Genomic DNA, 14,757 nt, shown 5'->3' on the forward strand with positions numbered 1-14,757 from the left:
TTCATTTATTGTAAGATAAATAATTTCAGAGAAGTTTAAATTCGAGCTAATAAGTTCACGTAAGTTTAGATAAGATATATATACATTATAAGTTCATATTAATTCCAGTAAGATAGGTTTAGTTTAGATTTTTAGAAGATAAGTTCAAACCCTATTCTGATCTATTCACATTGTTTTAACTCATTTTAGGGATAACAATTTCAGATAATTTCATGTTCGATATCACATGTTCAAATAAGTTATTAAAATTTGTAATTTAGATGTTCTTTCATAAATTTAGTATGGCATATCTTTATATGGGGTTAGTTGGTTTTTTTTTTTTTTTTTGGCTTGGCAGTTATTAGAGTTCCTTTTTTTTTTTTTTTGTGGTTTTTTTTAATGGTTGGGTGGTAATGTGTGATGGATTAGGGTTTTCACCAAATTGCTAGATTTGGGGGTTTGAAGAGTTCTAGTTGAAACCAACATTGTTATTATTATATAGGATAGGATATATGGATTTTCTGATAGTTGAATATTTGCTATATATTGGGTGATTTGTTTTCTTTGTCAGGCTTCATCTCTTGTTCGTTGGTTATACTGTTAAAAATGACTTGATGAACTAACTGATATCAATTATTCTAATGTTCTTCTGATGGTTTTCTGTTTGTTTATGTTAACTGATTTGGTTTCCTTTGCAGGTCTTCATAAAACCCCTTTTAGCCCGTCCATTTACTCTGGAGGGCTGCAAGTTCCGTCCGTCTAATACCTTTGGTGACATTAGGGCTGCCATTGTTCGTGAATTAAGGCCTGATCATGACCTCTATGAATTTAATGACCCTAAAACAGACTTCCTGAAGATTCCCGGTGATTTCGGTGTATTGGAGGATGATTGGACTATAGCATCTGTATCCGAGAGCTGTTGTCCTACCTATATTACCATAGCTATCGTCCCCCCTGCTCTTATGGGTACACTGTCATGCCTTTGTTGCTGTCACTGATCTTACCCCCCACCAGCTTGACCTGCTAACCTTCCTTGACACTCCTCAGCATCATGTGAAATACCTTTATGGTTGGGATATGATGGACGAAGCTGAGGATTTTGGTGTTTATTATATTGAGCGTTTGAACATCAAGTGGCTTGGATTAAGGCCTTCGGACCTTGAACGCTTTCCTGCTGATGTCTTTGATAGTCTGGCCTTGCCCCGGCCACGTGATTTTGATAATGTCCTTTCCAAGATCCAATGGAATCCGCATTTCAGTAGGAACCAAGCATGGGTTAGAGAATTGGAGCTCTTCAAAGCGAATCAAAAGTGTGTAATGTTCCAGCCTAGTGGCCCTCTGAAAAATCTACTGTCCAAGAGACTGTTTGAGATGGATTGCGTTTAGCTTCCACCTTAACCCGACTAGTAATGCAGAGAATGCAGTGCCCTTGGTGGTTTGTTTAAATACTAGAGATATTATGAGCATGTACTCTTAGCTGTTTTATGTAATCTAGCTTTTTTATGATGATACTCCGTACTATATACTCTAGGTCTCTAGCTGTTAATGTTTCTAATATGGAGTATTAATTTAGCTATACTACTCATGCACTCTATTTTAGAATCTTCTGAAATCTCATCTGAGTTTTGTATCAGCGCCCTCTTGGAGTTTGTCACTTGAAGATGTGTTTCGGTTCGATGACCAACTTTTATACTTCCTACATATTCAATTATTTGCATCACTTGAATAAAAGTTTTATTTAACATCACTTTCCCTTTTAATTGAAAATGTGTTTTAACTAGAATCATACTCTGTCAAAAAAAAAAAAAAAAAAAAACAATCATACTCATTATTCACTCTTCACACTGATATCACTCAAATATAGGTTTGGTTATGACGAGTCATTTTACCCGTCAATCAAATTAGGTTAGGTCCACTCAAATTCGGGTCAAAGTCTGGTTTGTTCGGGTACATATTGGATTTGGAATAGGTCAATTTTGGGTCAAGCCTTTTCGGCTCAAGAGAATCCGGGTCAAGTTTAAACTGAGTTTAGTTTGGACACAATAAAATTGATTGATTTTGGGTCGTCAAATCTTAGTTATGCTTCCCTTATTACCATTAGATATTAGAATGTAGACTGTAGAGATGAAATGTTACATATTAATCCAGTAATATTTGTAAAAATAACTCATTAACGTGTACAATTTACGAATCAGTGTGTATGTTGTCATCAAGATGCGATCATGAAAGTTTACCATCAAAGAATTCAAGACACATTTACAGTAAATAATTATGTTTTACGGAGTATTTTCTAATATGCAAGTTACTCCGTACCTAGCTTAAGTTTTGTGCTTGATTACTAGTCCATACTCCACATATCGGTGGTGTACTGTGTACAAGAAGAGATTTACACTATATATAAACAGATAACGTACTTTTACAATGGCTACATGTACACTAAATCTGTAGCCACTGTAAAAGTTTTTAATCCAAATAGACCATAATATACATTCAACACAAGCTTAATTTAAGATCAATGTTAGATTTGCAATAAGTTAGGCAAGCAAAAACAATAATAACAACATCAACAAGCAATTTCAACTTGGATCCACCTTTTATTTAGAGGACAATCCAAATTTGTAGGTTTTACTAGGATTGCAATGGAAGTTCCCATCTCCTCTAAACCCATACTTGGTCTTATATCCAGGATACTCGAGACGTTTAAACTTGACTGCTTGAATTAGATATAACCCTTGATCACTTCCTAGTTTTGGTATATCCCATCGACGATAAAATCTACTAGATTTCGAAGTGATGTGTATTTCACCATCTTCTCCGATCATCTTCTTCGCGTTTTGTAAGAAACCACTTATCAGCTTTTGATGCATGCTGCAAAGCATTCAAAAAGTTCTAAGATGCACATTGAGATGCTTTTAGACTAATCCCCTTAGAAAGAAAATAATATTACGAGTAACATTTCATATTCATACTCAGTAACATTTTTACTACTTTTTTGTTTGCAATTTTATTTATTGGAAACACTACTATCACAAAGACCACCTTTTCAGTGGTTAATCCATAAGGAGATATTGAGAACAAATATTATAGGGTTGCAAGTTTGCAACAACTCACGAAAGTGGTCTTATGATTTATGATGGTAAAACGGTCTTACACAAGTGTATTATTATTAAACTTTTAATTTCTTCAAACTACATAATAATTCTTTACTTTATTTTTGTTGAAATAACAAAATTGATTTTAGTATCCAAGTTGACCCATTTCGGGAGGTCCTTATTTTTTTGGTATTACACTCTTAAAAAAAATAAAACAAAACAAAACAAAAACAAAATCAAAATCAAAGGAACCCACAAGCATTGCTTTATCTATCTTCAAATAACTTTATGGTACGGATAGAATATGATAAAGAAAAAGCTTATTCTTACCGTAATTCATAATCACCTTTACCAAATTTCCCAGCATGAGGAAAATTGAAAATCACACGATCGAACATCATGCTACCGACGAAGGGATGATTCACCATTTTCGTGGCATCGACACCATGAAGGACCACACTACCTCTAGTCTCCAACTCCGCCTTATTGTTGGGGAACTTGCGGTAGTTTTTGGTTAAAAAGTCTGCAACATTATATTGTTACAAAGATACACATTTTATTTTTCAATCTAGTTACAAACTTGATCTTATAACATCGCATAAACAATTACAAGCTCAAAAAAAACATCGCGTTACCTTCATGGTTGAGAGAAGTTGCAATAATATTAGAAGCCGATGTACCAAAAGCAACAGCCAAACTCGCCGAGAAAGAGAAGTCGCCTTCACCAACAAGTAACACCCATTGATCACTAGTGTACGGCCCTATTTTACCAACACCTATTTTACTCAACACTTTCTGTACAATTTCCGCTATAACTTGATCATAAACATAATCTACGACAGATTCTTCGTTACTTTCACTGATCAAATCGAACACAACGTGGGGTGCTGGTGATGAATCTAAGTTGTAGTCGTCATCATCATTATTCCATGGAATACCAGCTCTTGATTCGGAAACCGGCTGAAAATGATCGGATATGTTGATGTAGTAGTGGCTTTCTAGCTGATTATTCTGATCAACATAATAAGTTTGGTGATTATTGGACAGAAGATCTTTTCTTTGTGTTTCATTTCTTGATTTTGGGCAAATCCAACTCCATAAGTTGGAAGATATTTGACCCATTTTTTGGACTAGCTATAATACTGTATGACTAAAATCAATATTATGAACTTTCATATATAGAGTGTATACTTATAATAATTAAAAGAGCTTAATCTATCGATTGGAAATAGTAAATCGGATTATATTATTAAATTATCTGCATTAATAGTAAGTTGACGACTTCGTTGACTTCACCTGAATTTTGATTGGCACCTAATTACCCAATCAATATTCCATTTGATTAATTAAGAGAATTTTTTTATTGAATAGTTATAAAGTGAACAATAATGGGTTGCTACTATCAAACTTCAAGCTAAGGAAAGCTTCAAGAGTTCAAGACATTCCATGTAAAGTATAACGAGTAGTTTAATAGGTACGGAATTCCCTATTACGAGTAGCTAACTTCGTGTATTACATTTTACATACATTGATACAAGCATATCCTTAAACTTTTATGAGTACTATTTCTTCTTCTTCTAGTTGAACGTCATAATCCCATAAACGAGGTCGACTATATGAACCAACATGAGGACTTTTCAGGAGGTCACCCATCCTAATACTACTCTCAATTATTGTGGCTCATGTTTGCATTTGTTGTCACTGTCCTACCATAACCCTCCTCCTTTATCCAGGCTTGGAACTAACAGCAGGAAGCCCACTAATAGAGTTAAGCATATCAAAGTTTTAAAAAGTAAGAGTATTATTTAAAATAAAAAATTAAAATAAACCAAAACTCATCCAAAAAAAAAAAAAAAAAAACACCATACCAACCCTATATACTAGGCGATTTCTATCTATTTTTTTATTATTATTTGTGTAATTGGACATAGCCTTTTTTTAAGTTTTGGGACTATGGTTTAGTACTTTAGTGGTATGAAACACTCTGTAATTAAAAACATAATAATTGTAATAATTAGCAATCCACTCATTTGTCATTATGCTTGTTGGGTTCCTTTTCATGTTTATTTAAGTTAAACGTATACTAGCTCCCACCGTCCCTCCATCTCTGAATAATTGACATATAATTTTTTTCACTATTTATATAGTACTTTAAGCTTGAGTATAGTTTTCCTTTTTCCTAAAAAAAAAAAAAGCTTGATTATAGTTTTATAATAACATACTAATAACAATAAATTTTATCATAAAATATGTTGTTATATAACTAGGTATTAATTATAAATTTTCATAATATCAAAAAAAATTTACTGCTTATATTTTTTTAGTGATATTTATATTTTATTCTATATAACTAAGTAAGGTCAAACTAATATTATGTATGTCAAATTTACTGTATCAATTATTCTGAGATTTTGTACATTTTTATTATATATATATATATATATATATATATATATATATATATATATATATATATATATATATGTATATATATATTTTCTCTTTTTTGAAGTCAAGGGGACACAAGATATAATGTATGCAGTAGATTTAAATTCAAAGAACAATATCGTAACATTTTTCATAAAATACTACTCCATATTTCGTACTACATATGAGTACAATATATGGAGTATAATTCTACTCCGTATTTTTTTACATCATGCCGGAGTACTATAATAAGTAATTGCAATTTGCAAATTAGATACCTTTTTCTCAACAAAAATAATCTTATACGTACAGTACTATGACATTGTCGTTATTGCTTTGATGACAATATTGAATGACGTGAATAGACTATCGTCACTACCTCATAGTGATATTTTAGTCATCCAAACCTACTGCTTTCAGATACGAGCATTATTCATATTAAGATTGTTAAAAATATCGTAAGAATTTTAATAATTTGACTGTACTGTTATTTATTTTATTTATAACACATTAACTTAGACCATTATTGATAGTTTAATATTATGGGTGTAAACTATTTACCTAACTAGGTTAGATCCCGTGTCATGTACGGTGATCTATAATTATATATAGTTATAAATTATTGATTGATAAGTATCATAATCATAAATTAATTGAGTAATAATAAAAGTATGTGATATGTTGATTTAGTATTTGCATTTTTTTAGTTGTAGCTTCTAATACACAACTAAAACAAAAGTAGGAAAAAAATTTGAGCAATATTTTTTCTTGTTGTAAAACACGTCATAAATTATTTTAAGAATATGATTTTTGGTTTATAGTTGTCCAAATTTTTATTAGAAAGATTTTTTTGAATATTTTTATTTTAAATATCATAATTATTACGTATTAACATGGAATATTTATAATAATTTCTTTCCATAATCAATAGTTTTTTTTTTAAAAAAAATAATAAGTAAGGACACAGCAGGAGATGACACGTGTCATTGATGATATGTCTTTTAGTATATACTAGATAGATAGATTATTCTCGTGCGATGCACAATTTGAAATATTAACTTTTATATTTATTTTTTTTCATACCAAAATTTAAAACAAAATATTATCCCAAAACAGATAATGCATCAATTATTTTTTAGAATAATTAGAGCACATGGAAAATTTGGATGATGAAAGGGGTACTTGAGGAAGTATTGTTAGATAGTATAGACTGTTTTTCGGAAATTGATACTTATAATATTATAGTTGACCAAAAATTTATTAAAATAAAATAAAATAAAAATCATAAAATGATGACATCATTTATAGTTTTAGAGGGAATTTTTTTAATGACATGACATGTTGTTCCTATTTTCGTATTAGTTATACTCTCTCTGTCCCACAATATAGTTCCCGTTAGTCTATTTTGAAGACCTAAAATGTTGTTCCTGTTTCTATTTTTGGATAGTATGTAAAGACCATTATACCCTCATTTTTTTTTACTTTATTCATTGTACTTTTTAAATTATCCTTGAATTTTGCACATGCCTTGTACTTTTTTCCACTTTCTCGATCTCTCTAACTTTTGTCTATAATTGTACTTTTCACTTTTTTTAATGTACTTTGATTAGGGGATTTTTATCCACCAATCACCGTCTGACAAGTGGACCAACCAGGTTCCGCCACGTGTCCTTCACGAAGGCCAACAGGAGCCTGCCACGTGTCAATCACAGATACGTCCTCTACGGACCAATTTAGACGCGCCACGTGTCCACCCATGCCAAATGGGAAAACCGGCCATCAAGGCCCAACTCAGTCTAGAGGCCCGATCAGCCCTAGGTTTACCTTAAACCTAGAGAGTGGCACGCTTCTCAAGGCTATAAATACTCAATTAATCCTCATTAATTACAGAGTGAAAAAGTAATCAAGCAGAGTAGAACAGAGTTATTACGGAACATCAACAACCGGCTAATCTCGCTAACGACGCAGATTACCAACACTAAGCACTCTCACCTAGAGAGATCTCATTACTTTAATTTCTGTATTGATTACTCCTTAATCAGGTACTAACTTGACCGTTGGAGGCGGAGCTCTCAGGAGTCTCCGTTATTTTACAGGTACAGGCGTCCGGTTCCAGTCTCGGAATTGTAACTCTCCCGCAGGACATCAGAAAACCCCGAAACATTTGGCGCCGTCTGTGGGGAGAGTACTTCAGAGATGGCATCCAAGTCTGTACCGACTCCAGAAGAGAGGCGTCCCCTAGACGACCCTCAAGTTCAGTCGGACCATGATACCGAAAGTGAATTTGAAGTTGAAACTCATACAGCTCCAGACGGGACCCTAAGGGCCCGACGTACCCGCCATACCGAAAGGAGGGAACGGGAGCATCTTCAAACAGGAAGCGAGCCAGCAGGCGCACCGCTTGCTCGGCAACAGCCGACTGATGGGTCTGCTCCCATCACAAGGAACGAACTCATGACCTTCATGAGGGACTTCAAGGGAGAGATTCAAGAGTTGATCAACAAAAAACCGCCTGCTTCAGTCAAAGAGCAGTCGGCCAAGAAACCTTCCACTTCACTGAAGAGGAAGCCAGTGCAAGGGCGAGAGGCGACTCCCCATCCTAAATCCAAGAAGCGGGAGCCACCTGCTCTTGATTTTACAAAACTCCGTTATCCTACGGGAAATAGGAAACCGGTTCGTCATATTCAGGCGGACGGGTCAAAGCAAACGTTCACAGATGCTCGGCTCCTGCTAGAGCAGAAGAAGAGTGACCGATTATCAGAGTCGGCTTCTACTTCAAATTTTCAGGACAGTTTGCGAAATGCCTCGATGAGGCATACTCAGTCGTACCATGAGAGTCAGTCAGGCGGCACCTCCCGTCAGTCCGGCTTTCATAGTGCCCAGGCGGTACCAAACTTACCGTTTGTGCCGCAACAACAGTATTTTATGCAGCCACCTCCATTTGGTGGACCTGCAGCAAAAAACGTCCAACCTATGGACTGGCAGCTACGGCTGCTTAGACTTGGTGAACAGCCGTCGGCCTTCTCCAAGGAAATTACTGAAGCCGCTCAGCCGGCCAAAGTAAAAAATGTTCTAGTAGGCGCCTATGACGGCACTACTAACCCAGAAGACCATCTGATGGCATTCACCAACCTGATGTACCTTCAAGGGTTGGATGATCCCACTTGGTGCAAGTGTTTCCCAGCGACTCTCAAGGGAATTGCACAGCAATGGTTCGGCAACCTGCCGACTGGTTGTGTAAATAGCTTCAGGACGCTTGCTTATTTATTTGCCTCCAACTTCGCAATGAACATCCCTGCGAAGAAAACGACCCTTGATTTGGGAACAATTCAGCAGGGCGAGAAGGAGGGGCTTCGTTCCTACATCAGGCGGTTCAACCTGATGAGAATACAGATTCAAGGGTTACCGGATGAGGTAGCTTATACTGACTTTTTTAGAGGTCTCAAAGACGGGTCTACCTTCAAATTTGATTTAGTTCGAAAGAGGGTGGCGACTCTTCAAGAGGCCTTGATTGAAGCAGAAGCCTATATACAGGCGACTGATCTGTGTACGATGAAACAGTCGGACGGGAAGAGGTTCGACAAAAGAGAGGGACGACAGAAACAGTCGTCCAACAAAGATGAGAAAAGAAAAGAGGTCTGGGCGGCTGATTCCTCTAAACAGCCGACTCAGAAAAAGAAAAAAGAATTCAAACCATACTCCCCGAAGTATGTGTTTAACAAGGATAACCAGTTTATCCTAAAAGAAATAAAGGGACGGCTCTCAATTGAGAAGCCGCTCCCCATGAAGGGTTCTGCAAGCAACCGGAACCAAGACAAAATCTGTGCTTATCATGATGACGTTGGTCATCACACCAATGACTGCATCAGTCTCATGCGGTACCTAGACCGCTTGGCTGATCAAGGTGATCTTGACACTTATGTCAAGAAATCTGCGGGGAACACTTCCTCAAAAAAGCAGTCGGCCAAAAAGAATCAACAGGCCGACAGTTCCGATACAGATGATGCAGTCGTCTACACCATTGCAGGCGGCTTCTCAGGAGGCGGCCCCACTATTAGGGGCAACAAAGATAATATAAGGCGGTTAGATGTAAATTCCGTTCACCAAGAACGGCCGTCCAAATATACATTTCCTGAGATTGTCATCACTGAAGAGGATCTAGGAGGAATAAGGGGGCCGCATGACGACCCTCTCGTTATTGAATGTAAAGTGGCCAACCAGAGAGTTGGTCGAATCCTCATAGATACCGGGAGCTCCTCTGATCTCATCAGCAGCAAATGTCTGTCAAAACTGAAATATCAGACGGACTGCATACATCCGGCCTCCCACCCTTTAATAGGGTTTGGAGGAGGAGTCGTCCACCCACTGGGACGAGTAGATCTACCCATTCGCCTGGGCGAGAAAGGGGAAGGACGACACATGGTAGTCCGGTTCCTAGTAGTAGAGGAACTCTCGGCCTACAACATGATTCTGGGTCGACCAACCCTGAATAATTCCAAGGTTGTTATAATCCCGTCTCTTATGCTGCTCAAGTTTGAGAGGGATAATGGAACAGTCGGCTCCCTAAGGGGAGATCAGAGGATGGCCCGAGAGTGCTATCTCTCGGATGTCAAGCCCACTGTTATGGCCACTGGGTCAAGTGGAGAAAAAACAGACCTTGACAATGTCAAGAAGAGTGCGCCTGTTCAAGAAACAGGCGACAAAAAGAGAAAGGCGTCCCACACAGAGTCCGCAAGAAAAGCAAGAAAATAGCAATCATTGGCAGAGGAGCGGCCGGATGAGTTCCGCCCTCAGCCGGCTGGTGAGCATGCGGACCTGATATTAGACGACTCCCGTCCTGACCGAACAGTCAAAGTTGGGACGACTGCTCTGAGAAACCTTGGTGACGACTTTCACAACCTGTTGAAAGAGTACAAGGACATCTTTGCATTTGAAGTCCATGAAATGCCAGGCATTAGTCCTGATCTGGCAGTACACAAACTCGCTGTGGATCCGAAAAAGAAGCCGGTACGGCAAAAGAAGCGGAACCATGGTGAAGAAAGAGGTCAGGCGGCAGCCGCCGAAGTCAAAAAATTACTTGATGCAGGGTTCATTCGGCAATGTTACTTCCCAGATTGGGTTGCAAATGTGGTGCTTGTTAAAAAGCCGAATGGCACCTGGCGAATGTGTGTAGACTACACAGACTTGAACAAGGCGTGCCCTAAAGACAGTTACCCTCTGCCTAAAATTGATAACCTGGTCGACTCAACAGCCGGACATGCGTTGATGAGTTTTATGGACGCCTACTCTGGTTTTCATCAAATTCCTTTATGGAAGAAAGATCAGGAGAAGACGGCCTTCGTCACTGATCAGGGATTGTACTGTTACACGGTCATGCCGTTTGGTCTTAAGAATGCCCCGGCTACCTTCCAACGAATGATAAACACAGTGTTCTTTGATCAGATTGGGAGAAACGTCGAGGCATATATTGATGATATGATTGTCAAGACTAAACTTCAGAAAGATCATCTGACGGACCTCCGAGAAACTTTCGCCACACTCAGGCGGCACCATGTCATGCTCAATCCCAAGAAATGTGTATTTGGAGTTGAGTCTGGGAAATTTCTCGGATTCCTTATCAACCAGAGAGGAATAGAGGCGAACCCTGAGAAGGTACAGGCGGTCATTGACATGCAGTCGCCACGTACCGTCCGAGAGGTTCAGAAGTTAACAGGTTGTCTGGCGGCCTTGGGGAGATTCCTAAGCCGATCAGGCGACAAATGCCTATACTTTTTCCAGGCAATTAAGAAAAAGGCAAGGTTTGAATGGGGGCCGGATGCTGAGGCCGCCTTCCAGAAATTAAAGGTTCACTTGCATTCCTTGCCGAGGCTGGTCAGCCCTTTGCCCAAAGAAAATCTCTACATGTACCTGGCCGTCTCTGATCATGCGTTAAGCGCTGTGCTCCTTGCTGAAAGGGACGGCTGTCAACTCCCGGTCTACTTTGTCAGTCACGTACTGAAAAATGCCGAGTTGAGGTATCCCCTAGTGGAGAAATTTGGTCTTGCACTCTTCATGGCTGTTAAAAAATTGAAGCCCTACTTTCTGGCACATGCAGTCGTCGTGTATACCGACCAACCAATCAAGCGGCCCCTTACCACCATGGAGTCGTCCGGACGAATGATCAAATGGGCCATAGAAATGCAGAGTCTCGAAGTTACTTTCGAGCCTAGAAAAGCAGTGAAGGGGCAAGCCTTTGCTGACTTTATTGTAGAAATGACTCGTCCTCCTGACTCTCAAGTTCCAGACCAAGTCTGGAAGGTATATGTGGACAGAAGCTCTACTTCAAACGGTTGTGGAGCAGGCGTCGTATGTCAATCTCCAGAGGGCGACCGGTTCGAGTATGCTCTACGCTTCAGTTTTCAGGCTTCAAACAATGAGGCAGAATATGAAGCTTTACTAGCCGGGATCCGCATGTGCAAGGCGGCAGGGGCAAGAAAAATAGACGCCTGTTCTGATTCACAATTGATAGTGAGTCAGTACAATGGCGAATACGAAGCAACCCATCCGGCCATGATCAAGTATTTACAGGCGGTCCGACAAGCAGTCGGCTCCCTTGAGGATTTCCATCTGATCCAAGTGCCGAGATCAGAAAACAACCAGGCAGATGCACTTTCGAAATTAGCATCATCCGCCTCCTCCGATACTCCTCGAACTGTTTTTTGGGAAGTAATGGAGAAGAGAAGCATCGAGGAAGACCCTATTGGAATCCTAGACAGAAGCTCAACCTGGATGGATCCTATCAGGGCATATCTGACAAACGGTACCCTGCCGGATGATCATCAACAGGCGGCAGCACTAAAAAAACGAGCAACCAGTTTTGAAATAATAAAGGGAGAACTTCACAAAAGGGGGTACCTTCAACCCTTCTTAAAGTGTGTTACTCCTGAAAAGGGACGAGAGATACTAGATGATCTTCACTCTGGTTTCTGTGCTTCCCATATAGGTGGTAGGATGCTTGCTCAAAGGGCAAGGCGGCAGGGCTACTTTTGGCCTACTTTGGAAGCAGATGCAATGGAGATGGTGAAAAAATGTGACAAGTGCCAAAGGTTTGGCAAATTAATTCACCGTCCGGCTACTGACCTCACTACCATTCACAGCCCTCTACCGTTTGCTAAGTGGGGCATGGACATTCTGGGTCCATATACGCCTGCTACAGGCGGCAGAAGGTATATTCTTGTTGCCGTTGACTACTTCACTAAATGGGTAGAGGCGGAGGCTGTAAAGGGAATCAAGACGAAAGATGTAATTTCATTCATTTGGAAAAACGTCATCACTCGGTTCGGGGTTCCCATGTCTATGGTTTTTGATAATGGTCCCCAATTTGAGACGCCTGTTCTCAAAAGCTGGTTGGGAGACCAAGGAATTGCACACTACTTTGCATCTGTCGGCCGTCCACAAGCAAACGGCCAGGTAGAAGCCTTTAATAAAATCATCTCAGACGGTCTCAAGAAAAAAATTGAACGAGCAGGCGGCCTATGGGCGGATGAACTACCACATGTTCTCTGGGCCATTAGGACGACTGAAAAAGGGGCGACTGGAGAAACTCCATTCCTCCTAACTTATGGTGCAGAAGCTGTTCTTCCAATAGAACACTACGAGCCGACTCTTCGAGTAATGCTATATGACGAAGAGGCAAACTGGGAAGCCATGCGCCTGGCATTAGACTCACTTCCTGAAAAGAGGGGCAATGCTGTCTTGCGCCATGAGATCTATCGCCTGAGAATGACTAGATCATACAACAAAAAAGTACACAGGCGTCCACTCAAAGTAGGGGACTTTGTACTTAGAAAAATGGAAGCAGTCGGTAGGGCTAATGAGTCTGGCAAACTAACTCCCAACTGGGAAGGACCCTACCGAATCTATGAGGAAGTCAGGGACGGTACCTACCGTCTGGAAACACCAGACGGACAACCGTTGCCTCGAACTTGGAATGTAGATAACCTTAAAAAATATTTCTTCTGAGAGATGTAAAGTAAAGAGCTACTTAATAAAGTTTGCACTTACTATTCAATTTTTGTATTACGAGGGGCATGCCGTCTGTACCTTTACAGTCGGCTACTCTCCATTGAGTTTTTTCACTCTATCTTCAGAGGGGCATGTCGTCTGTACCTTTACAGTCGGCTACTCTCCATTTGAGTTTTTCACTCAATCTTCAGAGGGGCATGCCGTCTGTTCCTTTACAGTCGGCTACTCTCCATTGAGTATTTTACTCAAACACTTAGCTAAAAAGACTAGGGCCTGGCCGACCCTGTGCCTAACAGGCGGCTACCCTTCTTTTACTTAGCACCTACGTTCACCAAGAACTTACCAAGGCCACCGACCGAATGATCAGACCAGGCGCCAAGCCACCTGATCAGATCTACAAAATTAATACGACCTGTCCCAACATCATAGCAGGCGTCCGACGGCATCCCTCCGGATGAAATTCGTCGCAGAGAGCAGCTCCCTTTTGGGTGGAACATTGTTCTATAAACTAATTACACGGCACCTATACGACTGTCCCCAAGGGCAACCACGTAGCCGTTTTTGAGACAAGGATAACTCTATCACTAACCAAACCAGTGGTAGCAGTTGACATCTGAGTCAGATGACCGCCTGTATTACTTGGGATAAATGCGGGGGGTACCTATTGAGTTAATAGCCAACAAACATTGGCGAATCAAGGGGTCTAGCCGGCCTACGCCGCCTGGTACCTCTACTTCTCAAACAAAAGTGACGGCGACTGAGTAACTCCAAAGTTAACTCATAGTCACTCCTTCAAATTTGGTATGGAATCTAAAAAGTTTGAGTCGTCCGCCTGTTTTAAACAAACAAGGGCACTCGAACCCCTATTCCTACTGGATAACCTATTGAGTTAATAGCCAACAAACATTGGCGAATCAAGGGGTCTAGCCGGCCTACGCCGCCTGGTACCTCTACTACTCAATCAAGATTGTGACGAATACTAAGTAACTCCTATGTTAACTTAATAGTCACTCAAACTTAGTATGGAGCCTAAAAGGTATGAGTCGTCCACTTGTTTTTAATAAACAAAGGCTCTCAACCAATACTCTTGCTAGGTTAACAAATTACGAGTTAAAAGCCAACATTGGCAATAAAGGGAAACAACCGGTACCCGCCGCTTGTTTTCCTACTTAATTCCTTGGCGACTAGGTAATTCTATTTACTTGGTCAGACAAATTGAATAAAGAGTTCGAATACCGATTGAATAAATGGCCGA

General features: G+C 39.7%; 1 protein-coding gene across 1 annotated transcript; it reads right to left on the reverse strand.

Annotated features, from left to right (window-relative positions):
- Positions 1 to 2,377: 2,377 nt before the first annotated feature.
- On the reverse strand, positions 2,378 to 4,231 carry LOC110721008 (uncharacterized protein At4g26485-like). Its single transcript, XM_021900133.1, has 3 exons — positions 3,707 to 4,231; positions 3,402 to 3,594; positions 2,378 to 2,847 (listed from the first exon to the last, which is right to left on the reverse strand). Exons 1-3 carry the CDS (start codon positions 4,191 to 4,193, stop codon positions 2,574 to 2,576), a joined length of 954 nt encoding a protein of 317 aa, XP_021755825.1. The 5' UTR covers positions 4,194 to 4,231; the 3' UTR covers positions 2,378 to 2,573.
- Positions 4,232 to 14,757: the final 10,526 nt, after the last annotated feature.

The sequence above is a fragment of the Chenopodium quinoa genome, unplaced genomic scaffold (genome assembly GCF_001683475.1).
Source record: "Chenopodium quinoa cultivar QQ74 unplaced genomic scaffold, ASM168347v1, whole genome shotgun sequence".
Lineage (NCBI taxonomy): Eukaryota > Viridiplantae > Streptophyta > Magnoliopsida > Caryophyllales > Amaranthaceae > Chenopodium > Chenopodium quinoa.